Source organism: Sander vitreus, chromosome 8 (genome assembly GCF_031162955.1).
Source record: "Sander vitreus isolate 19-12246 chromosome 8, sanVit1, whole genome shotgun sequence".
NCBI lineage: Eukaryota > Metazoa > Chordata > Actinopteri > Perciformes > Percidae > Sander > Sander vitreus.
In genome coordinates, this window is record NC_135862.1 from 10,735,181 (window position 1) to 10,761,435 (window position 26,255).

The window sequence follows — 26,255 nt, forward strand, 5'->3', positions numbered from 1 at the left end:
TCCCTTGACTGCCCAGGGTCCTGTAACATCTGCCCTTCATGACCTTGGTATTCATTTCACATCTGCAGTATTTTCATTTTTTGCCACCTAACTTTTATTCCACTTCACTTTAGATGGAAATATTGTACTTTTTACTCCACTACATATATCACATAGCTATAGTTACTAGTTACTTTGCAGACTTAGAATTTACCAACAAAACATCACCAGGGGCCTGTTGCACAAAAGTAGAATGAAGAAATCCAGGATAACTGAAAAAGCCCAGCTTGACTTTTAGTGTGGTCCGCTCATCGCGGCTTAATCGGTTGCACGTTTGCCGAGCCAGGATGAGAAGGTGAAGCTGTGTCAAGCCAGGTGTAGATAGCTGGGATAAGTTCACGTCCACGGCTTTCTTAAATAGACCACGGTATCGATCACAGATTTACTGATGCAGAAACGGAGAAGACGCGTGCGGCATATGTTTCACCCGCTGAGCAGCAGCTGTTAATGGAAAATTACGAGGAGGTGAAACATATAGCCTAATATGCAAAAAGGGAAATACGGCTGTTGTCATCAGACAGAGAGAAAAAGTCCAACAGACAAAACAATGCGTAAGGATTTAAAAAGATCTACTTAGGGCCTACTAGTCACTCCATATTTTTACAAAGTTTTAATTGCTTTTAATATGCTTGTTTTGTGTTGGTTTTATTGCTGTATCTGTTTTTATGTGCTGAATGTGCTGGTTTTACTGTAAAGTGTCTTTGAGTAGCCTGTAAAGCACTATATAAATAAAATGTTTTATTATTTAGCCTACTTTTCCTTAAAGTGAGCAGAGGCAATTTACCGTAAGGACTAGGCTTAATTTCAAACCCTTATTCATAATGAGAGAATATGTTTTACAACCATATGCACAAATCTATATAAGCTATAATTCTAAATATCTTTCTACAATTAATGTTCATACAGAACAAACGTGACTGGACAAACACTAGAAAAAGAAGTAAGTGACTTCAATACACACTGTAAGCATATCTGTAAAACAATATAGCCTATTATTCACGTTTTTTTTTCTCACTCCCAAGCTCCAAGATGCGTGACGGCACCAAAATAAAAAGATTAAGAAGCTTTGTGGCATTCCAACACATTCTCACTCCCATCTCGTAAAATACGGACGTTTGGTCAGGTACCATTATCATCGTTATTGACGCTAAAAGTCCCCTTTAGAGTCCGCTGAATGGTGTGGGAGGATCCCTCTCCCACACCATTCAGTTTTAAATAAAACTTTGAATTCAAAAGGTTTGCTTGTATTTGACTGTTTTTGCACAGGAGTAGGCTATTTGCTACTTCGTAAGGATACATGATATAGTTCTTATAGACCACTTGATGTCGCCTGTGCTGTGCTTGTTTAAAACACACAGGCTTAGAATATGCTGCATTCATGGTTCAGCAGAAATTGAAAGTTTCCTGCTTCATTAAGCTCAAGCCGTTTAAGCGACTGTTGACTTTGGGTGTTTCTGGTCTGTTTACACACGAATAAACAAACAAAATAAATATTCATCGCTTATAAAATAATCCATGCGTTCTGTCCAATGGTGACGTCAACCGTGAGCGGGTTTACACACCAAGAATCTCTTATATCCCATCTTTCTCATGCTACAGTGAATGCGCCAAAACTCCATCATATAAAAGTTTCCTGCTTCCGGACCAATCCAGGCAGTAGTGGGGGCGGGATTTTCCAGTCATGACGTTCCAAGTTTTCCAACAACCCTGTCACTTCCACATCATGGCGTAGCTATGTGGACGGACGGGTGTACTACTGGTGGGCACGGAGAAGTTCAGAAACCAAGCGATGTGGAGTTTTTGTAAACAATAGAATAAACAAACTAACGGAAATCCCAAAATCCTCTCGAGGAAAGAGTCGGTAAGTGATGTTGATGAAGCTGATGCTACGGCTGTGATTTCTTATTTCCACTAACTTGGGTTTATGAGTCGCTAACATTTAACGTTAGTCGAAACAACCGGTTGTTGTGGCTTACGTTTAAGCCAGTGTTTTTTTTTCCACTGTGGAATTGTATTAACTTGTTTTTAAAAGGGTCCTGGGACTTCGGGTGTACATTCAGGGGGGGGGGTTAGGCTTCCCTGCAAGTTAACGTTAGCTAGTTTAGCTATGTTGGTTAATGTTCACTTTTATTTCACTTGTTGCACATCAGCACGGTAGGAAAACATTGAGAGCAAATGGTCTTATGAGTTTACTTTATTTAATGCTAACTAACTACTGTTACGTCTCAGCCTAACGTTACAGTGATAATAGTTTAATCTGGTCAACAAGACCGTCTACATGTAACGGGGGAGTTAAAGGTTTCTGACGTGAGAAAGTCAGTCTAAAGTTGGTTTATGGCTTTGCCACAGCTCCAGACTCTGCCGGACATGGTGGTTAGTTACTCCCAGTGCCTGAGGCCACCTTTTTTTTCATAGACTAACTTTACCGTTGTTCTGGTTTGACGTTACCTTGAGGTGGTGCTGATTGGTGAATTTTTTTGAATACGTTATCTAAGTAACGTTAGCTAGAATTGACACAGACGGCGTAAACTAAGCTACTGCAGAGTTTATTGTGTTTTTTTTTTGTTTTTTTAAAGCTATGATCATTTGATCAGCTGTAGTATTGCCCTCCAGTCGACCTCTTTGAACAGTTTTGCCTCCTTTTCTCAAATGCTTTCTAAAACTACTGAATTGTCTGAAAACCACATAGTAGATCGTGCTCTCTCTCTCTCTCTCTCTCTCTCTCTCTCTCTCAAGGTAAAGACTCCTCCTCAGCCCACACTATACCCATCAGTTCAATAATGTTGGGCTTCTGTTGCTCCTACCTCTGCATTGTGGGAGACTTTATGAAGTTATGCGCTGTCAAACTTAAGTGTGGTATTTGAGTTGAGATTTTGTGATTTAACTCTGGGGGTTTCCTTCAATATTTTAATTATTGTTCAGATTTTAAGGAAGCCCCCAGGGCTCTTCTTTTCCCCTTTACTGCAGAAAAGGGGATTTATTTAGGGAGAATGCTAAAAAACAAAACGTTAAAGTTAGCCTGACAAACGGCAACAAGCAACTGTTTTAGTAGTTTTGCTGATATGGAGTGATGCTGGGTAATCTTGTACACAGCAAAACAACAACAACAACAACAATTGTGTGTAAACCTTCAGCTGTGTGGATTTACATAACCTAACCCACTGTTCCACGTGTGTACTGTTCAGTGTTCCATTGCTTTCTGCATAAATGTCAAAGACAAATAACTACTAAGTTGTGAAGGTGCAAGCATTGCAGCTGTGACTAATGTGAAAAGAATGTGTGCTGCTGTCCAACATAAATGAATTGCAGCTATGATCTTGATATATGTATATCAAGATATCATACATACATACATACATACATACATGCAGGTACAAGTCTTGAAGATTTTATCACATGGAAGCTCTTTATTTCCAAAACTTGCACAGATGCCTTGTTGGTTTCTTATTTTTAGGTCCAGCCAGTCTAAAGAGAGAAAAAAGGCTCCCTCAGCTTTGCATCCACATCTCATTTTCTATATAGGCCTCTTTGTTTGGTAGTATAAAATTAGTGATGATGTATTTGGCTGCTCACTCAGGTTTGAAATAGCTTCAGGTTATTCCAGAGCAGCGCCCTGCCGGCGGCTGGTGAATGCCCTGACTGTGTGTCTACACACAGTGAAACAGCGGCCCACAGCATGTTTACTGCACCAGTTTCATGCTGCCTTAAACTTGGAGACAATAGCCCTGTAACAAGATTAAGTCACAGTAGACTTAATAATAGAACTATTTTAAGAATTTTGTGTATGGCACATTGAATATGGTTAGTGCCCGCCTAGATGATGTCTAAAGAAAAGCTTGCCCTTGTTACCATTGAACATTTTTTTTCAAGGTTTTCGGAGCTGAATAGAGCATTCATGGTTGGAGGTAAAACAGAATGAGGTACGCAAACCAGAATTCATCTTTTCTCAAGGAAACGTTGTGTGAAGGTAAAGACTGAGTCAAGGCCTGCATGACTCAAGACATGGAAAGTGTCATTATGTGGTGAGACTTGGATCTATCACGTCCACAGAAATAGAAGCATATCTTTTTTTCTTTTTTCTTTTTTTTTTCTTTTTTTTTAAATGATACCTAGATATAAAAAAAAGAAAGCAGACAGCTGTGTGATTAATGCCTGTATTGTAAATTCCTCTCTCCCTGGGCCTTTTAACCACCAGTGCAACTCTCAATACAAGCTGTTGAAGCCTGTTGCATGGCAGCTGTAAACACTTTCTCCCCACTGAAGTGGCCCTGAGGCTTCTATTTTGTTTTCTGTTTCCTGTGTGTGCAAGAGTACAGTTGACTGGCCATTCGGGCCTGAGGAATTACAAGAATCTATTTTTTTTATTTTTCTCTGTGGAGTTTCCAGCGAGAATCGGTTATGATGGCCATCCCTGCCTGAAGGGATCAGAGCTGAAGGATTTGAAAAGCCATTATAGTGGTCCACTCTCCCCCTTGTATTCATTATTCTCGGCATGTCTCCATGAATTATATGGCTGTTTTCACCAAAGGGCAATATTGTGTTTTGAATGCATTTTTTTTCTTTTGGTTTTGAGGCTCTTGGTTCTGAAAAGATTATGCAGACAGGTGTTGTTGCAAATGCCATGTGTACTGTAGCGTAGCATTGCAGGTCTTTGTCTTCTCATGCCTCTTAGTCAAAATACCCCACTACCATGAACAATAGCCTTCTCTGTGTTATGGTTGATGTAAGTGGTGCTTATAGAAGGGCAGACAGTGAGACTTTGTTTTTGAGAGTGATGCGCACTTGTTGGGATTTTTGAGATGTCTCCTTTTCATAACAAGCTTACCGAATACACACTTAAGGGGCCAATACAGATATATCCTCCATGATGCTCTATTAATTCAACAAAAATGTAAACCACTGGCGCTTAAACGATAAGTGGATTAAGAGAAAATGAATATGCTTATAACCATCTTAGTGATCGATTAATCAGGTTTCAAGCAAAACTGCCTACTGGCGCCAGCTGCTCTAATGTGAGGATTTGCTGCTGTTCTTTGTCACATGTAAGTTAACTCAATGTTTTTGGTGTTTTAGACTGTTGGTTGGACAGAACAAGCAATTTGAAGATGTCCTCTTGGCTCGTGGAATCAAAATGGGCAATTTTTTACTATTTTGTGACAAACAATTAATGGATTAACCAAGAAAATAATAATTAGTTGTGCCCCAGAAATACTCTAAACCACAGCCTTTGTTTAGTAAAGACAATGCAGGTGAGAGTCACCCTGTCTGCTTGCTAAACAACCCTCTTGTGTTTACATATCCTGTCCCAGGACTTGAGGACAGAGTGCCCTCCTCTGTAATTAGGCCTTCTTTGTGCTGAGATCTTTCTGGACTCTTATGTCCACTGAATCCAGGATGATGCCATGGAAGTGCTCACACAGTCTTTACTCTTGTTTAGCAGTGATTGACACATGGACAGCAGGTTGCCAAGCAGCATGTCTGGTCTTGGCCTGATGCGTTTGAAGTCTGTTTGCTGAAAGCCATGTGTTAACCTTACCCATATTTGCCTTTCTGCTGTGAGAGAAGAGCTGACTCAGGTTTTTGAAGGGGGGGGGATGCCCTGCAGGCCTTCATTCCGGTTTGAGTCATCATGATCCAAACTCTGTCTGTGTTACCCGCTGTTACAGACTGAATTCTGCTGTGCATTTGTTGTTAAAGTGTAGTGAGTTGGTTATGCTTCTTCTCATTTGTTTTTTTTTCCCAATGGATCCACCACAGCATGGATACACTTTCTGAGATGTCACAGTAATGAAGGTCTTCCCCGAGTACATATTTCCCCCTTGAGTATTAAAACATTTTAAAATGCTAGCAGGACATAGTAAACTTTTGTCTTTTGTAAATAACTGTAATCCTGCCTTGTTTAATGTCATGTAAGTTACTGTAGTCATAGGCAACCTGAGAGGAGCATTCAGAATGTAACTGTTGGAAACTACTAAGCAGTTTATTATGGAGCTGACTGATGGCATGCTGGTTCCTCTCATCTCCTCATAGTCCACTGTGTTGTTGTGACAATTCTTATGTTTTAGTGCATGCTTATTTTTTTTACATAATGGAAAATGTGCCCACAGGAATGCTGAAATAACAGTGTTAGGTCTGTGGGTGGTTTCCATAAAGTTTGTTGTGGTGCTACGTCCCAGCGTCGGACACTGTGTGTGTGTGTGTGTGTGTGTGTGTGTGTGTGTGTGTGTGTGTTGATTAAACATCCAAAGATAAAGGGTCTGTTGTGCTGCTTGGGCAGATGTCCAAGACTGGGACACTAAAATGTATCTCCGCTCCAAACAGAGTGTCCAGTGTCTTATTGGCAGGACATTCATTGTGCCAGTATTTCCGTTAAATGGCCTGATTGATGTTCTGAAATACATTATTTATTAGTTGCTCTGACAAAATTAACATAATAAGATCTCTGCAGCATAGAGCTCAAGAAGGTAGGACAGCAGAGCTGCACATATCATTTTTTTTCAGTTGTATTTGTTTCAGTCTCATATTGTTTTAGCTGCCACAGACTTCTGGTTATCATGTAACTGTTTAGATGGGGTACTTTTTTACTTACTTTTACTTTTTTTTTTATTTATTTTTTTAACACATAGCGCTTGGCTTATCTGTGCTTGTAAAGTCAAATACATCTCACAAACATGCTATTTCAGCAGGCACTGTCCTTTTTTTAGGCATTGAGGGTTGTAAAGGATGTACCGCAGTAACGGCCTAATTCCTGGGTGGGAACCTTTTGTAATCACATGCTTAACGCCAACATTGCTGCACTTTTCTTTGCCTAGAAAGCTGACCACCACTGTAACTGGTTTTCTGGGTTTGACCCCTTTCTTACACTGTTGGTATCCACCTCTCGAGCACACAGAGCAGCCGCTACAATGATTGTTATTCCATAGACTAAACTGTGATTATCAGCCACGCTGTTGGGTTAATAGTCACAATAATTATGGATGTTTTTTATTTTTTAAATGCTTTTCTTGTTTTTGTTTGATGTGTTATTGCTTGGTTTTTACATGTCATTGGTCCCTCAAGGTTCATCAGTGACTGAAGATGATGGCTGATGCCAGCGACATGTTGGCAGCTGCCCTGGAGCAGATGGATGGCATTATAGCAGGTAAAGTTATCCTACAGCATTAAGCATCAACATAATATTTTTTATATATATATATATATATATATATATATATATATATATATATATATATATATATATATATATATATATATATATATATATATAATATTAGTATACAGTTGTGTCAAAGCATTAAGCAACAAAGTCTCTGATATAAAACTCTTCCAGGTTGAGTCAACATTGATACGAGTTTCTTGTTATGGTTTGTTGCCGAGCTGACCTTTTTAAATGGACATCACGTGAAGTCTGGAGCTCCGTGTTTGTTAGAAAGGCTTTAGGATTTATTCTGTGCTAATTTAGAAAGCAGTGTGACTTGTAGATATGTTTACCAAGGTTACATTTGTGTAAATACCAACTTGTATTGTGTACCAATGGAACATTTGACATAATTGACATGCTGTAGTTTTGGAAAGGACTTCAGGAACACTGGATGTGGCCCCGGAGTATCGGATGTCAAACCAATGGCATTAATGGTCATCTGCAATGGCAGAGTGCCCTTTAGTAAATACAATATTATTAGTAATGCATTCAAATAATGGTTAAAGTCTTGTCTCTTGTATGCCGCAGTGAATTGTTGCAATGTATGCTTCAATCATGGTCCATTAGTGTGTCTTTTTTTGTTAATTCATTAAATAATGTTTGCCTCTCTCATCTGTTGTGCTTCTTTTCCTCAGGCTCCAAGGCTCTGGACTACTCCAATGGCCTGTATGACTGCCAGTCACCCACCTCTCCTTTCATGGGCAGCCTGCGGGCGCTTCACCTTTTGGAAGACCTGAGGAGCGTCCTGGAGTTGATGGACACAGAGGAAAGGGAGAGTCTACGCTGCCAGATCCCTGACTCCACAGCTGACAGTCTGGTCGAGTGGCTCCATGGTCACCTGGTAAGATATACACGTAGGAAAGCAAACATTGAACAGATTAGGTAATCCTTATCAGTCAAGAGCAGTTTATTTTTGATTTTATTTTTTATGTTAATCTTTTAGTGTAATAACTGGAACTGAAGATCATAAAATACAGTTACATTTACCCTTTTTTTTTTTTTTTCTTCTCCTTCAGAATACTGTAGCCTCTGGTCAGATCAGTTTCACTGGTAATGTCACATTACTGGTTTATCTGGATGTAAAAAGAAGTAAAATGTTGAACTGAAGGAAGGAACACTTCCACTGTCTGAATCAGTTTAAGTTGTGTCACCACGGAGGAGGTTTTGTCTATTCAACAGAATTTGCTGCAAACAAGCTTTAGCACATCTGGTTTGCTTCTGATATCTATGAATGCAGGCAAGCGTGGGCAAACAGTCCTGTGTGAAAGTAGACGACTTGTTTGCTAAGCGAAAACATGACTCCTCTGCTGAGTTCTCTGGGAATGCAAGATGAAATGCTGGTGTTGTCAGTGTCACAGCCAGTGTGCTGCAGGAAATGCGCTGACTTCTTAGGAACCAGAGTGGTGTTTGGGAGAGCGATGGGCTGCAGGCCAGATAAATGCCAGCGTTTTTGTGTAATGCTGTAAGTCACTCTGTGCACAGCAATCTGAATGTGAGCCTTCTCTTCAGCCATGTAAGGTGGTGTTTGTGCAGGGTAAAGCAGTGCAGCCAGTCACACTTTGATGTAAAGCATTTCAATCGAAGCTCATTATTAGGCCCCGCAAGCAGCAATTATATTAACCCACCTGTATACCACTCACCTATGTCTGCACTTTTAAAAAGATCAATTCTCTCATGGTTCTTTGTCTAATCCATATTTTCCCTTTGTCCCTGCAGTCCAACGGGCACATCTCTCTGAGTGGGGGTGACCACTACCAGGAAAGGCTTTCCCGAATAGAAAGCGATAAGGAGTCTCTGGTTCTTCAGGTACCTAACCAGCAATTGTTAGATAATCTTACCAGTTCCACAGAGACTCAAGTGTTTTGTTTTTTTTTAAAAAAGAGTGCCTCCTTGTTCCACGCAGGTGAGCGTGCTGACAGACCAGGTGGAGGCTCAGGGAGAGAAGATTCGAGACCTGGACTTGTGTTTGGACGATCACAGGGAGAAACTCAACGCCACTGAAGAGATGCTACAACAGGTGTGTGGGTTTCATATGTAATATAGCTCAGGGCAAACTGTTTGCACACAAGATCAAGAGCCACCCTGTAGTGAAAGCTATGCAAGCTTCACATATGTGGAAGGGACACTGACTTTTAACGTTAAGATCTTAGTTGATGTCCCTCTGTCAGCAAACGCCTACTGTGTTGTAAATGCATATTCACCTGTGTCCAGTGCACAAGTGTTGGGTGTAGCAGGGGCTTCTCTTTGTGCTTGTTGTCAGCTACTGAGATAATGGGGGTCAGTTTCCATGTCTACCTTTTAGCACAAAGCCTAGTAATCTCTATCATTATAACTCTCATTTATCATGCTAGGAGCTTCTGTGCAGATCTGCACTGGAGACCCAGAAGCATGAACTAATATCCGAAGTATCCAACCTAAAGCTGAAGCTGAATACCATGGAGAAGGACAGACTTGACTTTGATGACCGATTTAGGGACAGTGAGGTATGTGAGCTAATTCTCAGGACAGAAATGATCTCTGTTGCTGCCTGTGTACTTTCTCTCTCACCTCAATACACACAGGAGCTCTTTTTCGACCGAAGGAACTCGAATCGACATGCTCAAGATTGTATTACAGTGATTTATTCCTCCACATGTAAAAAAAAAAAATACAATTCGTTACTAAATGTAAAGTTATTTTGTGAGTCGAAATAAGTGCGTTAGTGCGGCGGCAGCACTTTGTTGGACAACAAAGTGTTCACTCCCAGGCTCACCTCTTTGTCAAAGCCCAAAAAACCCAGGTGAACAGGTGAAGCAAACAAATATGTTATCACTTCCGCTCAAACCGCGATGAAAACGCCCACCACCTACTATATAAGTGCACAACACAATAATCAACAAACCACATAAATGAGACCATTAACAACATACAATATATTCTAATATTTTTTTTAGATGAAACGCACTGGCACACTGTTCACCCATGCGAACACCAGCAGCCCTCATTCTGTCATGTTGCTTATTTATGCGTCAGTGGACTAATTAGCATAATCTTTACGGGTATTGTATTATTCACACCACGTTGGAAGCGCAGATAACAATGCGCTGAAGGAACCTTCTGGCTCCTTTTAAAAATGTGTTCCTGGAATTAAAAGTCTTAAATCTTTGGGTGGAAACGCAGCTACACACACACACACACACACACACCCCAAACAAACCCTCATTCATGTTGTCTGACACCTGTGTGGAAGAGGGACATCTCATTTTATTGTTAGTCTCAAAGCAGCTGCGTGTTGAGTAAGAAAAACCGCTCCTCAAGGAAACGTCAACATTCTGAACTATCCATGGTAAATATGCCTGCTGTGTTTGTAGAAAAACCTTACTGTGTGGAGTGGATTACCCTTTTTTTTTTGTTTTTTTTAAACCTTATTTGAACTGTCCTCTGGTCAAAGGCTTTACAAACATTAAGATTTCAATCATTTGTTTACTAGAGATGGGGAGATTTCTGCTCCCAGCGGAACCCTGCAGAGTACTTTGAAAGCTTTCAAACATGTCACGTTATTGTTGTAGCAGCGCAGTCGTCTCTTCCACCCCCATTGGAACAAAAAAAGCTGCTGTCCGTGTTCCGCCTCCATAGCACATGCATCACTTCTTTTCTACAAGCAGCTTCCTCTTGTTGCTGCTTTTGTAGCATCTACTCTCCAAGGACTTCGGTCCCTTCAAACATATCTAGAGTTGCTTTATATGTCATTGTAGAACTTTAGAACCTTTTTTTTTTTTTACTCTGTTTATTGAAGGAAATTACACAGGAAATACATAGAATAAAATGTATGTCAGTAGAAAAATAATAATTTCCCTTTTTTCTTTAAACCATCATAAACATCATTCATCAAAATGCCTTGAACTAGCATTACAACACTACAAGTAAAAGACTACGAGTAATGTAAAATCTAAAATAAAATTTAAAAAGAAATAAGGGGATGGGGGGGACACATCAAGGTATCATATGATAATAATAACCTTAGTAAATCATAGCATAAAAGTAGGTGTTTCATGAGCATTTGCCTGTGTACCGCACATTCTCAAAACAAAAACAAAAAAAGTGGAAATGTAAGGTAGATCATATGAGTTCGGACTTCATTGTAGAACTTTTAACTGAAATTGTAGAATGTGAGAGCTGCCACAATGACATTCAGCAAATGGTATTACCAGTATTTTTAGGCGTTTGCTTGCTTTTTCATTACCATGCTTTGATATGCACTTTCTCCTCTTTCAGGATTTGATTCTTGAAATTAATGAACTGCGGTACAGATTGACAGAGCTGGAGAGTGATAAGCTACAATATGAAAAGAAACTGAAGTCCACAAAGGTGAGTTGTCACAGGGAAGTTTGCACACTCAGTGTTTTATATGAAAATCTCTTCCTGGCTAACATGGCTGACGTTACAGTTTGGAACTATTCAGTTCTTAACCAGTAAACGGCTCACAGTGTGATGTATTCATTTTTAGTGTTTATTGCCTGTTTTTAAGGCTCAGAATTTAGTCATTTCTGATTGTGTTGCCTTCATTTGATCGCGAGGATATTTGACATGAGGGTGTTGGATGTTCTATTCCTTATCTCGGTTGAAACTTCTCTCTATTGGTCAGCTGTGTTCATTTTTGTTCTGTATATATCTTGGTTGGAATCTTGGGTAATCCACCTCCTTGACCACCTTTTATCTTTCACTTCCTGCATCTCTACTTTCTCTCTCTTCCTTGGTTTGTCTCTCTACTGCTAGTCGGTAATGGCCAAGCTTTCTAGCCTGAAAATCAAAATGGGCCAGATGCAGTATGAGAAACAGAGGAAGGAGCACAAACTCCAGGCTATGAAGGTTTGCTTTTCTCAGGATGACTGTTTTGCTTGCTGTATGATTATGGTTTTTGACCTCTCCCTTTGGCTCCTCTTTTGTTTTTATTTTTGAGGGTAAAAAATAATTGAATCTGGTTTGCAGCAGTTTGTTTTAACCATTTTAGGCAAAATGATGTCACTTTTTGACAAACAGTGAAACCACTTGATTTACTAAACCTTGCAGCACAGTAGAATGTAAAAAGTCAAGTGTAGTCAGAAATATTTTACACCCTATTTTAAAGTCCGCATCTACAAGGCACCAGTTTAAGCAAACATTAACATTTTCAGACCACAGGTATGCTTTAATTTTGGGGGGTTTCAGGAGTTTGCAGCGTTCGGTTTCTCTGTGTCTTTCTTTATCCTTAGCACTTGTCTTAGTGACGGTTTTTCTTTTTTACTGATCATCTTCATTAAAACCTCTTTACAATTTAATTGGTCTATCCCTATGCTTGATTCCTACTGTGGTCACTTAAACATGTATTGTCTGTACAGTATATTTCTTATCACCTCAGCCCTCCCAGTCATGACTGCTTACCCACCCTCCTCACACACCATACCCTTCAGAGCAGGTGTGGCCTGTACGCCATGTCAGCATCTGTGAACCTCTGTGCTGTGGTGTGTTTGTAGTGTGGAGTTGGGGTGGGGGAAGGGGAGGTTGCGTCTGTGTGGGGGGAAAATATCCTCACTGTTGTCCTCTGTTGGACAGGAGGAGTTAGCCATACTGAGGAGAGGGCTGGAGGGCACAGACGGAGAGATGAGGAGACTACAGGATGAGACGGGCTTCAGAGCCATCGCCTCGAGCAGTTCAGATCCCACAGAGAGAGGTGGGAAAGCCAGTCAAATCCCAAGCCTTACTGAAGATGAGCACACATGATGTTTTAAACTCGTGTTCAACTTTATGTTTTATGATTTGAGTGGTAATATCTGTGTAAGTAGCAAAGCACTAGGCTTAGTTCTGCAAGACGTCAGAATCTGAAACCAACCAGCTTTTGTCTCATCATTCTTTGTCCTGTTTAGTCTCTCATCCAGACGAAACTCTTAGAAAGAGGCTGAAAGAAAAACGTAAGGGGGGTTTTTATGCTTGTGTTTATAATTGCATTTTATTACTGCACCCATCTCAACCCGTTTGCATGAACGAGCACGAGCCATCCAAACTCAGCTTGTCCATTGTAACCCATTGGAGTGCTAATACCCGACCACAGAGCACCACATCACCAATCTGTCAGCGGTTGTCAACAGTTAAGGACTGTAAAACTAAACAAAACCAAGGTCACCCAAAAGCTGTGTATCTGTGTTTTTAATGTCCAACCTGGAACAGCAACAAGGAATGTCTGCTTTGTGTTTTCAACAGGAATGAGGAATGAATTCTGTTGTTTGTCATAACCATTCAGGCTGCTCACTCATCATCCTGCTTCATGTCCTCCAACAATAATCACCTCCTGTACCTGTCAAAATCTCTCCTCTAAACCTCCCCCCCCCCCACACCCCTGCTCACCCCAACAACCATTGTGTGCCCTGCTAACCTGTCATGTTCAGTGTTTTTGTGCACCAGAATCATTGTTCTAAGTGCTGTGTTCATATCTGTGCCTTCCTCCTCCAGTGCTCTTCCACTTACGTAGAACAATTTCATTTTCATTCAGTGCACAGACTCCCTCAACATGACTCTGCAAATACTGTATAGTTCGCTAGACTATTAGCAACATTTTTTTTTCTCCATCTCTGAAACACTTTGCTGATATTGACACGTGTTGTTTTGCGATTATTGTCCGTCTCTTTTAGACTTTCTCTTTCTGATAAGTGCATCTTCCTTTTTTAGGTTGCTTTGCAGTGAAGGCAGTTGTTGCCAATGCTGGAATAGCAACTTACTCAGCAGGATTTTCTGCCATTGAATCAGTCTTTTACCATCTGAATGGACGTGCACACGCATCTGCATTTGTAGAACAGCCAATAGGAGTACCCTTTTTGTGAAATGACCTGTGATTGGCCAAAGTCTCTCATCACAGGCTAGGTTTTCTAAAGCCTGAAAAGTTTCTGTCAAACCACTTCAATTACAATATGCTTAAAGGTTATTACGCCAAAAACAACCTGCCTACCACAGCTTTAATATTATATATCTCCCACATCTTTAAACAAGTTTAACAGCGTTGACCAGCATGTGTCCATTTTTTGTTAGAGATCACATTGAAGTACTTCTGTTTTGCATTATTTAGTTATAATAAACCTGTGGGGGGGGGGGGTTGACTACTCAAAGAGCACTGTAGCAGAGTTTGTGTTCTAAAAAGTGAAAATGTTCTGCAAGTGAAAACCCTTGCTCACACAAAGATATAATGTATCAAATTGAAGGCCTATGAAAGAAACAAAGAATGTGGCTGTGAAGTAACTGGAATTATGTGCAGTAATGTTGCGGCCTGTATGGTCTGAATGAGTTAAATCCTCCATTGGCACCATGTGCGTTCAGGCTCATTGTCCCCCTCTTTGTACCCTTTTTAAACTTGACACTGTCAACACTACAGTTCTTTGTCTGTAATCATTTTCTTTCCTCACTAGATGTGGAAGTGCAGAGAATGAAAAAGGCAGTTGAATCATTGATGGCAGCCAATGAAGAGAAGGTACATTTGACAAGTTGTGATTCGCTTTGTGTCAAATCAAGTGATTCAACTCTACCCTCAAATTTGCCCCACTGTGGTTTTTACTCGTCTTTTCCTTTTGCAGGATCGTAAGATTGAGGAACTAAAGCAGTCGCTGCTGCGGTATAAGAAAGTTCAAAACATGGTGATGTCAGTGCAAGGGAAGAAAGGTGAGAACTCCTGTCAGTAAATAAATGATAATGTAATGTCGGACTTAAAGAAGTACTAAAGAAAGTCAGCCTCGAGAGCAATATTGATGATTTTGCATGGTTTAGTCCTTCAGCCATGTATTATGTATACTTTAAATTTCCTGCAAAGCATTTTTTATTTTTTTTTAGAGCAGATGATAATGGCAGTGTATCTTAGGTTTTTATTGTGATTTTTCAAATTTTCCAGGGGGCCACTGGCTTTATTGCAGTGCAATGTGAAAATCACCTTGCAGACACTTGAAACTAGAGCTAGAGATAATCCACCACCGCTGATTTGAAGCCCCCTATTGGTGTGCTAAAGGGCACTCTCTTACATTAGAAACTTTAGTCGGCTGCAAACAGCAACCCCTTTTTAACTGTTTGCCTGCTTGTTTTCCTATGGGTGTATTTGTATTGCCCTGAGCTTGCTGTTTGCATACAGCTCTGTTCTGTAGCTTTCTGCAACACATTAGATGACATTGGAAAGCTTTATTAATCCCCAATGGGGAAACTCATTCGCCACCAAATCAACTCAAACAGAATATACACAATATAGACATTACATTCACAGCTAACAACAAATACAAATACACAGCACAACAAATAAATGGCACCATAACGAGCATTTAGACATTTGACTTAGGCTGTCTTGTAAGATCTGTCTAGAGACAAAAGATAAAGTCTTCTTCTCAGATAAACTTTTTTTTCTTCTATTCACAGGGTTGATCAGTGCTAAATGAAACAGCTGACTCTTTCATTACCATACGTCAACTTACATTTGTATCTTATTCATCATCTAATCCAGAGAAAAGCAGAGAAAACGAGTGCGTCGAGAGTCCTAGTGATGGATCCATCACATTCATGTCTGCGCAGTCAGAAAAGTATGAAGTTACAGATGTTGAGCAACTGAAAAGGAGGAGCCCAGATGAGGTGTGTGTGTGTGTGTGTGTGTGTGTGTGTGTGTGTGTGTGTGTGTTATAACATGATGTGGTGTTACAAATTCTAAACCATACACTACAATCTACAAATCAACTAACATTCGCTAAATTAAATTTAAACAATACAGCAAATTGGATGTATTAAAACACAATGTCCCAAGCAATTTCAGTGTTTCAAAAGTATAGACTAAGAGATGTAAGATGTTTATTAGAAACCTCACATATTATTTTTGGCTGTGTCATCTTTCTAATGTAAGTACTGATGACTCTTGTGCTATGGGTTTTTACCTTTTTTTTTCCTCAAGCAACTTTAAATTTCATTAAACTCCTAAAATGCTCAGTAAAACACTAATCGCTCACATGAACTCTCACACTTATTAAATGAGTGTTGACAGGCTTGACATCCAATTAATTGAATAACATCTCCTGTCAGTTGTCTTTGCATGTGTGCAGATTTAGACTACTGTGTTCTTATGGCCGCAGGAGAAAATGCAAGTTAATCTTTTAAGACTTGATCCTTTTCTGTCGTCTTTTCTCGCTCTGTGCTTAGTTGGAGAGCCTCAATGGACTGAGTGAAGAGCCCTCACCCACACCCAGCTCTTCAGATCCAGATCCAGAACCAGTATCAGAGTCTGCTCCAACAGATGTAGAAAGGTAAATTGAAAAAAAGACTATATCCCCTTTCACATACATTGATTTACTGCAAGTCCGAGTCAAATGTAGAGAGTTTGACTCATGTAGGTATTTGTAAATAAGATATTTTCATTTTTAAGTTATCGGTAGCCTTTATTCTGTGCCACTCCTTTCTTTAAATGACAATGAATTAATAAAATATCTCAAGAAAATTCTATGTCTATGTATTCTGTGTCTTTGCACGGTTTACGGATACATTTGATCTAAGGGCTTTTCGATTTTAGTCGTGACAGTGGCTGGCTCATATTCATTTGGTTTGGGACAAGTAATGTGTACACCTGGTGTTCTGCCACGTGTTTAACATTAAAATGACTAACAATGACTTCAACGTACCATTGTCCTCTGTCTCTTACATAGTTTCCTGTCACACTCCATTGCTAAAATGAATACAATGGTATCTCTTCATCAGCAGAAGGCACAATCGTGTGCACTTAAGTGACATGCGATCGCTTACGGCAGAGGGTTGCTCATCACCTACGTATGACCGGACGATAATTAACAAATACTTTTTTTCTTCTCTCCGTATGATTGTTTAGTTCCTAAGTAATGAATACTAAGTCAGATTTCAACGGAATCAGACCGAGCAAGTTTTGAAAAATGACAGGATGTTCCAGTCAAACAAGAAAAGATGTTTTGACTTAATAGAACAAACATCTTTCTTTTTCTGTATTATTTTTGAATACATAATATTGTAACACACTGACATTAGGGTAATGCTGTAATCGGAATATTTAGTCCAGTTTGTGTAAGCAGGCCGGCATCTGTTTTGTCCATTCGCTGCAGTCATATAGAGTGTAAGGAAGTGTCTCAGTAAGTAACACATGGGAAGACTGTGTGTAACAGCAGTTCATATTCTGTATCCCACACTGTTGCTTCTCATGACCATGTGACAACAAGCTCATTATCTCCACTACACTGCCATGAGTGAAGTGTGCATTGTTATGGTTTGTCATTTCAGCAGCCAAGATGCCACAAAGACTGGCAGCCAGAACCAGCTGGATAAGAGCAATAATGAAAAGGTAAAAGTTACACATTTGAAAGGGGGACACATGTTTGATTGTAGGAACAGAATGTCTCTTTGTTACAAGTTTTACTCATTCTCAAGTCTGTAAAATGCACCATAGCATCCATTTAGTGCATGGCTTTTAGAATATCCTACATGTTGTGTGCAGTTTACATCTTTAACTCTTCACGGTAAAAGCTACAATATTTTGATTCTAAAAGCAAATATTCTGCCAATAAGTGTGACCCATAGGAGTAATGCTTTTTTGTTCTTTCAGAATACAAGCGAAGAGATCCGTAAGATCAGTGAAAAGCCGCCTATGAGTCCCTCTGCCACCTTGCCTGCCACCACAGAGGACGACAGCTTTGGCTCGAGAAAGGCTCGTTCATCCTTTGGAAAGGGCTTCTTCAAGATCCGTGGGGGCAAGAAGACAGCCAGTACCCCTAACCTTGGTAAGAGCAAACCGCATGATTAAGCAGCTGGATAAGGACAAGTTCACAAGGTGGTTCTGTCTGTATTTTATGCTATTTTTAACATTAAGCTAGCTGTGCAATTGATTTGCAGTTTACTGGAGAGTGAGATTTTCTTTTGAGGTTTTTCTCCCACCATGGCTGACTTTTTATTTCACCAAGCCACACCCATGAGATATACTATATGGACCAAGACTATAATTTGCAGCCCACACAAACTGTGATCCCCATTTAATTACGGAAGCCTGTTTTTGTCCTGTTGTATGCCCTTCGTTCTGTATATGTGCTTTTTTCTTTTCTTTTTTTTTTGTACTGTACACATGTATGTCTGTTTTTGTTCCATCTCCAATCCTGTCCTTATTTCAATCATAATGTCTGCCCTTTGTCTTTTTCTGTCGGACCCTGTCGTGTGTTGTGTGTGCTTTGTAACACATGAAGACCGCAGCCGGAGTGCAAGTGCGCCTATGCTAGGTACAGTATAGACCAGAGGTCATTGTAGGGTTGCAGTAGTTCTCTGGAGAAAACTACTGAATATATCCTATATTGTTGTACACCTATGCCTTTTTCTAAACTCATCCATTCAGCTGACAATTTCTTATCAAATCACATTTCAGTGCTTCAACAGCCACTCTCCTGTCACTCCCCCCTGTTGCACAAATGTTGTATGTCCAACATACAGAGAGTCAGTTGCGTATGTTGATTTGCCTTTGTGCCTGCATGTTTTTGTTTTACACTCTTGTTTTAGTTTTTAGTTTCGTTGATCTTGAGGGCCACCCACTAAAAAAAAAAACCTAAAACAAAACAACTAATGAGCCTTCTTTTTATCTTATTCAGACATCATCGGTGTCTGATGCATGCATACTAGAGAGGGTATTGCTTTTAATGCCTACTCCTATGACCTCTCATTCTGTCTAGGTCTAGGAGATGTCACGTATCTGTCTGAGTGTTTTCTGGGTCTCTGCACCGACCCTTTGCAGCAGCTCCGTCTCTGCCGATCTGTGCACGTCTCCCACACTGATGCTCACGATGCTGATGATGTTCTGTGGGTATTTGTTTGTACAGCTGAAACGGAGCGACAGGGCACCGACCATCTGGATCTGGCCGGGCTGCCACAGAGATCGGCCAACAGCGACAGCACCCACACACTCCCTACGACCCCAGAGGGCAGGAAAAAATCCAAAGGAATAAAGAAACTCTTTGGGAAGTGAGTAGAAAGTTGCATGAGAATCATTCCTTATTTCAAGAATATAAAATGAGTTACTCTTTTAATTAAGTCATGAAAAAAACAAAAAACTTGGCAAAAGAATTGCATTTAGAATAAAGCATATAATGTTTACATCTAACACTTTCAGATTCTGCTCAAAAAATGTGCAAAGATATTTGATCACTATGGCCATATTTTTATGCGAGGATGTTTTAATATAATGTTGAATGTCATATTTTTTTTTTTTCTTTTTTCTCCAAGGCTTAAAAGAAGTCAGTCTACCACATTTAACCTGGATGACAACCCACCAGAAGGTGAGTTCAAGAGGGGCGGAGTGCGAGCCACAGCGGGACCCAGACTGGGTTGGTCTTGTGACCTCCAAAGAGCCAACAAGTAAGTCTGTTCATTCAGCCTGAATAAAGAGACTCAGAATGTGGTTTGCTTGTTGTTGTTGTTGTTTTGAGTGTCTTATGTCCAATTAAATTCAGAGATCATGCGATTTTGAAGAAGCAATCTTTTGTTGGGATAACAAAGACGTCCAAAATGAAAACAACTTGTATGTGTTTGTTTTCTTTTTATGCCACTACAAGGGTGTGCCAGCATACCTTTTTTGAAAGTGTTGACTTGTCTATTGTCATTTCTTTTTGTTAGTGATGTTGATGCTCCCTTTGCACGCTGGTCAAAGGATCAGGTGTGTGACTGGCTGCAGGGGCAGGGTCTCGGTCTTTATGTGAACATGGCTCGTGTGTGGATCTCCTCTGGACAGACTCTGCTACAGGCCTCCCAACATGACCTGGAGAGGGTGAGATGAAGGAGAAGAATGTAATCTGTTTAGCAAAGTTGAAGTTACTGCAGTACGTAGAACCTCAGGGATGTTTGTGTGTAATCCTTACTTGTCTTCTTGTGGATGTGTAGGAGCTGGGCATCAAACACCCGCTCCACAGAAAGAAGCTGCAGCTGGCCCTGCAGGCCCTCGGCTCAGAGGAGGACAATAGTAAGGGAAAGCTGGACTACAACTGGGTGACGAGTGAGTACCAGCTTCCAGTCCAAGACCTGAACCAAGTTGTAGAATCTCTGCTGGTCAAATGAAATCTGTGGCCAGTTTGTTGTGCTTTTCCTTCTTCTTTAACCACTTTTATGGTGTGTTCACACTAAACGCAAAGTGAATTTTTCATGTGGCGTGATTACATGCAAAGACGCAAATGATGCAAATCGGCATCCTTTTGATCCCTTCATTGCAATCAAATCGCAGCTAAATCGGGAGCCCAGATAGCTCGGTTGGTGGAGCGGGTGCCCATATATGGAGGTTTACTCCTCGGCGCAGCGGGCCCGGGTTCGACGCCGACCTGCGGCCTTTTGCTGCATGTCGTTCCCCCCCCTCTCTCTCTCCCCTTTCATTTCTTCAGCTGTCCTGTCAATAAAGGCCTATAAATGGCCAAAAAAAACAAAGCTAAATCTGTTTATTTTGGGTTCATACCGCTGTAGTAACGGCAGTCTTTCAAGCTCTGTGCGCCGGCGGATGATGTTATGAACCCAGACATGACGGCGTTCGTTTTCCCAACGTATCTGGGACTTCCACAACAGGTACAAAGCAGCAATAGTGGTTATTTTGGCCATTGTTGATGATGGAAGGAAATGGTCGCATGAAACGTTACAAATCATCCTGCAAACTCGCGCAACGAAGGAATTCTCGCCCTTCATTACTTTGAATTATATTTGATTGTCAGCTTGACTTCCTCCTTATGACGCTTTGCTGTTTTCCGTTCCTCTCAGGATGGCTGGATGACATCGGTCTGCCTCAATATAAGACCCAGTTTGATGAGGGAAGGGTGGATGGTCGCATGCTGCACTACATGACAGTGGTGAGTGTTTTCTCCGTCCGCAGATCCCACAGATACGGTCTGACAACTCAAGTGTCATCTCACATTAGGATTAGTGCGTAGAGAGTGAAGAGCTGGACTGGTGGCGGCCTGAGGCCTGTACTACGAATCAAGCTCAACATGCCCTGGATTGATTTCAGTTACCCGGCTTCACCTAACCTAACAACTGCGGTTCCGCATAAGCTGTGTCACGACGCTGGTTAACAACTAGTTCAATCAACCCAGGGTTTCCCAATCCAGTGGCGCGCACGTTCACATAAAAGAGGCGGTGTTTGCGCAGCACGACCAATCGCAAACATCTACCAGAGCCGCATATTTTACATAATAAGAGCAAACTATAATTCTACATAAATATGAAGAACACAGACACGGTTTAACAGGCAATACAGTCGCTGCTTCCTAAAACAGGAAGGAAAGCTGGCAAAAAAAATAGCCAACGCTGTAAATGCGTAAATCACAACGCTCATCAATGTCACTTCCCCGTCAGTCAGACACAAGATCTGACCATAATTACACTTGTGCTTTCCATAAACTGTGGTTGCTTTAGCCTATTATTTCAGTTGCAACCCTGGCAGGGGGAAGCGATCGTGAGAGCAAATTAAAAAAAATATGTATATAAAAACACAATTCAAACCGATGTAGCATTGGCAACACAGAAAAAAAAGCCTATATGTAATTCCCTCCACTGAAATGTATTATCTTCCATAAAAACACCCATCAGGGAATGTTAATGGAGGTTGTCTGTCTCTAAATGTTTTAACTTTTATGATTCTCTCTCTCTCTCTCTCTGTGCGCACCAAGCTCCACCGGATCTGCTAACAACGGTGACGCCATTATCAATCGAGTATCGATTGGTCAGTAGGCGGTGCTTTTACACCGGTTGATCTATAATCTCCAACATAACCTGCTCCCGAGCAGGTTATGTGTTCAGCATAAGTTACCACAGCGATTTAACCCGGTAACAAGTGATCCACCGTCGTGATGCACAAAACCCTGGGTTGAACCTGAAGTTACCTCGTTAACGCCAAATCTTGCTTCGTAGTACAGGCCTCCGGTCTCACCCTCAGTATTTGGGACAGTGCTCACCACAGCATCTCAGCCCTCCGTTCAAACTGATTTCTTTACAGAGGCTTTTTTGCCAGGGAATGTTTTCATTTTTACTGCAAAAGTCTGTTTATGTGCTATTTATTCTTTGTCACAGCTTCAACTAAACTTTGCTTTTATTGTTTGAATTTTACAGTAAGTCATTGATGTCTAACTTTGTCCCTCAGGATGACCTGCTTTCCCTGAAAGTAGGGAGTGTCCTGCATCACCTCAGTATCAAGAGAGCTATCCAAGTGCTCCGACTCAACAACTATGAGCCCAACTGCTTGCGTCGTAGGCCATCTGATGAGGTGCGTTCACTTTAACGTCACCTGAGAAATAAGCAGCCTGTTCTGCTGTTTAACATACTTATTTTATAACGCACAGCTGCACGTTAACATACCCTGTTATAAATTTGGGACTTTTTTTTTTCTTTCCCCATCTTCTTTCTGTGCTTTATTCCCACAGAACAATATTTCTCCAGCAGAGATTTCCCAGTGGACCAACCATAGGGTGATGGAGTGGCTGCGTTCTGCGGACCTCGCCGAATACGCTCCCAACCTGAGAGGCAGCGGTGTGCACGGAGGCCTGATGGTGCGACAGTCAAGCATTCGGTCTTCGGCCTCCTGCATGCTGCCCGCGTGGCGTTTCTGTTGCGTGTCAGTTGCGTGGCGGCTGCGTGGCGTTTTCTATGTCTTTGCACACCAGAAACGTGTCTGATGCGGCGCTGCTGCTGCTAGCCTTGTCTGTACACATGTATGTTTCCCATTGATAAGCAGTAGTATACTTCATGTTAAACATAAATATATACTGATTTGATTACAGCAAAGACAACGTCGGCAGTATTGACGGCAAAATAGGCTACAGAATATTTCGTTCTGTATTGACAGGTGCAATATTTGAAAATCGCTAATTATTTTTTTTTATACCTGCATTTATGTCAAAACCTAGAGACTTTCAAACATCAAAATGTCATTTATTAAATGTATTCGTGTCGTGTCACGTGAAAAATAGGCGTCTAGCATGCACGCGTTTTCGGCTGAGACGTGCGTGTCGCGCAGGCAGTGCGCAAGCTCTAACCTGTTAACATGGGAGCCGAAATAAGAATGGACACGCCACGCAGCTGACACGCCCACGCCACGCAGGCAGTGTGCATTCGGTCTCCCTGTGATACAGAGATTCTCTCCTAAACGTACCCACTCCCAAAACATCTCCTCTCCCTTCAGGTTCTAGAGCCGCGGTTCAACGTGGAGACCATGGCTTTGCTGCTGAACATCCCCCCCAACAAGACGCTGCTGCGCCGCCACCTCGCCACACATTTCAACCTGCTCATTGGCTCGGAGGCCCAGCAGCTCAAACAGGAGTGTCTTGAAAACCCAGACTACACTCTGCTTACTGCCACCACTAAGGTCAAGGTAACGCAAGACTTCTTGAGGATACTCTGTCACTGCTAGTACTTCTCTTACCAGGGTGATGAATATCCAAGAAAATCTAAACTTTGGATTTTAAGTAATGATACTGAGTTTAACATTTCTGAAATGAAAATGCACATTCTTATAAACAGTAAATTCAAGTAATTGACTTGACAGGCTAGAATGCAACTATTCAGACTCTTTAAACTCTAAACAACTTTTGATTAATAACCCCTTAAAAGTGTATTTACATTACGCTTACAATTGTGTAGTCACAAAGACTTGGTATTAAGTCACTGAAATGTTTTAATTAAATTGTTTAAAAATAATAAATAAAGGGAACCCGGACAGATGTGTGCATTCCTGTTGCATATCTAAATGCAGCTATATAAACATTGTCTTCTCTCTCCTCGTAAATACCAGCCAAGGAAACTGTCATTTGGTAACTTTGGCAGTCTGAGGAAGAAAAAGCAGGACGAGAGCGAGGAGTACGTGTGTCCGATGGATGTGGAGATGCCAAAGGGCCGAAGCTTTCAGAAAGGCTTTGAGCTCCAAATCTACGAGGACGACCTCGACAGGCTGGAACAGGTGAGCCTGTTCTTCAAAGATTCCGTTGACTGATGATTTTAAAGCACTGAAGACATGAACAATTGCATCTGAGTCTATCTATGTCAAAGGCATTTATTATGTGGGGGGGAGAAAGAAAAAAAATCAAACTGTGTTGTTTTTTTTGTTTTTTTTTACAAAATATTTACTGCGTAGAAGTGTCTGATCAACTTAGGTTTCTATGCTCTATTGGGGGGTCTCAGGTTGAGTTTGAAAGCTGCTTCTTGTTTCACAGATGGACGACTCTGAGGGAACTGTGAGACAGATCGGAGCTTTCTCTGAGGGTATTCAAAACCTGACCGTAAGAATCTAAACATTGACCAGGACAGATAGCGCGTTCCACTCATTGAAAGTATTGTTTCATGAGCTTGTTTCTTTTTGTATTGTGCCTTTTTTACCAGAGCATGCTGAAGGATGATGAATTCTTTAAAGAGGCTTCAAATTCACCGAACCCCAGTGTAACAGATGAGGACTCCAATGCATAAGACTGCCAGCACCATGAGACCTGGTCCTGCTGTGAATGAAACTCTGTGCCAATCCTCTCCACTAGCACACAGACTTGTCTCAACAGACCAAGAATGCTCCCACATTTCATTTTTATTGTTACATTCAAAGATGAGCCTAAATTATTACAGTGTCATCCTTTTTTTTTTCTTTTTTTTTTCAATTTTCAACGATGGTGCCGTGACAGCCTACAGTCCAGTAGCCACTACCACTCCTGAATTTTGTCTTGATGACTCTTGTCGTCTGATGACAGCAGGAACATTTAGGGCAACACCACTGCTTGCCTGCCAGCTGGTTTCTGGAGATATTTTGTACTCAATTGCGTACTGGCATCTTTCTATTTATGATAGAAGTGTCAACCAGCAGAAAAAAAAGACATCTAAAATATGCCAATAAAGATTTTAATATATGTCTTTTAAATTGTCTTCTAACTATAGAAATATTGGAGAGGAAAAAAAGAGATGGACTTCATTCGGAAATGATATGCTGAGAAGATTTTTCCCATTTTTAGAAGTTGGTGTAAAGTAATAACTCTGAAACAGCTGCTATGTTTTCTACAGAACTAAACCCTGCTAATTACATGGGAATTGTCCTATTTTTTTATCCTACGCTGAACATTTTACAGGTTTTCACTCAACAGTAATATTCTACATGTATATGCACCAATACATATCATACACTACAAAGCATAAATAATATCATTGCGCGGTATTGAAATTCAACACATTTATTTCTTAAGCATGTTGTTTATTTTTATTTTACCATAAATTGATTTGTACTGGAACCCTGCTGGCTGACAGAGTTATTTTTGGGAAAGCATATTCAGATCGGTGAGATAAGATAATGTTGGGGTTTTTCCAAGATAATAAGGTTATGATGCAACCCTCAATCATGCATGAGAGGTTAAACTGTGTCGTTGGGTTGTTGTGTGTTTTTTTTTTTTTTACGTTTATCCATTTCAAAGATCAATAAAGTAAATTAAATCGGATCGGATTTTCCTCTAAAGTCTTTAACACGTTGCTGATTTCACTGCTGAATGATGGGGGGAAAAAAAAAAGCAAACTACATGTGTCCTAAAAACATGGCTGTTCAAAAAGTGTCTATAATTGTGTGTGTACTGAAGATATAGGCAATAAATTAAAGTCATATCAACTACACTCTCCTGGATTTATATTATAACAACACTGATCATGCTGACTGATTGTTTTGGAGAAATCTGCACTGTTAACGACCTGCAAGATAAGGGTTACATATTTAACACGGCTCATTTAACACGTCAGCTCAGAGGTAACTACAATTTCAAAGCTACATCCGTTTGTGGCAATTTAATTGAATACAAATGTATTGGGAATATACAGCATGTGAGCATGATATAACCAAAAAATAATAAAGCTCTTAAAACTAGATTTTTAACTCAGTCTCGTGACATGTTCATAACATTAGCTAATAATTACTAAGATGTCCACACAAAGTCCCATTGAGTCCCATGTAGAATAAGTTTGAGAAACATGTGACCCTGCCCAGTGGTCAACCTCTACAAAT

The 26,255-nt window shown here is 40.7% G+C and overlaps 1 protein-coding gene across 4 annotated transcripts; it reads left to right on the forward strand.

Moving 5' to 3' along the window:
• Positions 1-1,704: 1,704 nt before the first annotated feature.
• ppfibp1b (PPFIA binding protein 1b) lies at positions 1,705-25,870 on the forward strand. 4 transcript variants are annotated; one of them, XM_078256724.1, is made up of 27 exons: positions 1,705-1,900; positions 7,099-7,180; positions 7,876-8,081; positions 8,957-9,046; positions 9,144-9,257; positions 9,592-9,723; positions 11,495-11,587; positions 12,812-12,929; positions 13,123-13,167; positions 14,653-14,714; positions 14,818-14,902; positions 15,726-15,850; positions 16,409-16,512; positions 17,510-17,570; positions 17,832-18,006; positions 18,463-18,495; positions 19,087-19,228; positions 19,490-19,621; positions 19,880-20,030; positions 20,144-20,255; positions 21,002-21,090; positions 22,380-22,502; positions 22,660-22,785; positions 23,418-23,606; positions 24,027-24,191; positions 24,445-24,510; positions 24,611-25,870. In XM_078256724.1, the coding sequence occupies exons 2-27, from the start codon at positions 7,117-7,119 to the stop codon at positions 24,692-24,694; spliced, it is 2,886 nt and encodes a 961-aa protein (XP_078112850.1). In that variant the 5' UTR covers positions 1,705-1,900; positions 7,099-7,116; the 3' UTR covers positions 24,695-25,870. The 4 variants fall into 4 exon arrangements, with proteins under 4 accessions (XP_078112850.1, XP_078112851.1, XP_078112853.1 ...); XM_078256725.1 differs by lacking the exon at positions 18,463-18,495; XM_078256727.1 differs by lacking the exon at positions 13,123-13,167.
• The last annotated feature ends 385 nt before the right edge of the window (positions 25,871-26,255 follow it).

Bases quoted from the DNA above. Each gene is read 5' to 3' on its own strand.
- ppfibp1b (XM_078256724.1), top strand. From the start codon at position 7,117: ATGATGGCTGATGCCAGCGACATGTTGGCAGCTGCCCTGGAGCAGATG. The intron at 7,181-7,875 runs GTAAAGTTATCC...TCTTTTCCTCAG, and splicing joins GATGGATGGCATTATAGCAG to GCTCCAAGGCTCTGGACTAC. The intron at 24,511-24,610 runs GTAAGAATCTAA...CTTTTTTACCAG, and splicing joins AGGGTATTCAAAACCTGACC to AGCATGCTGAAGGATGATGA.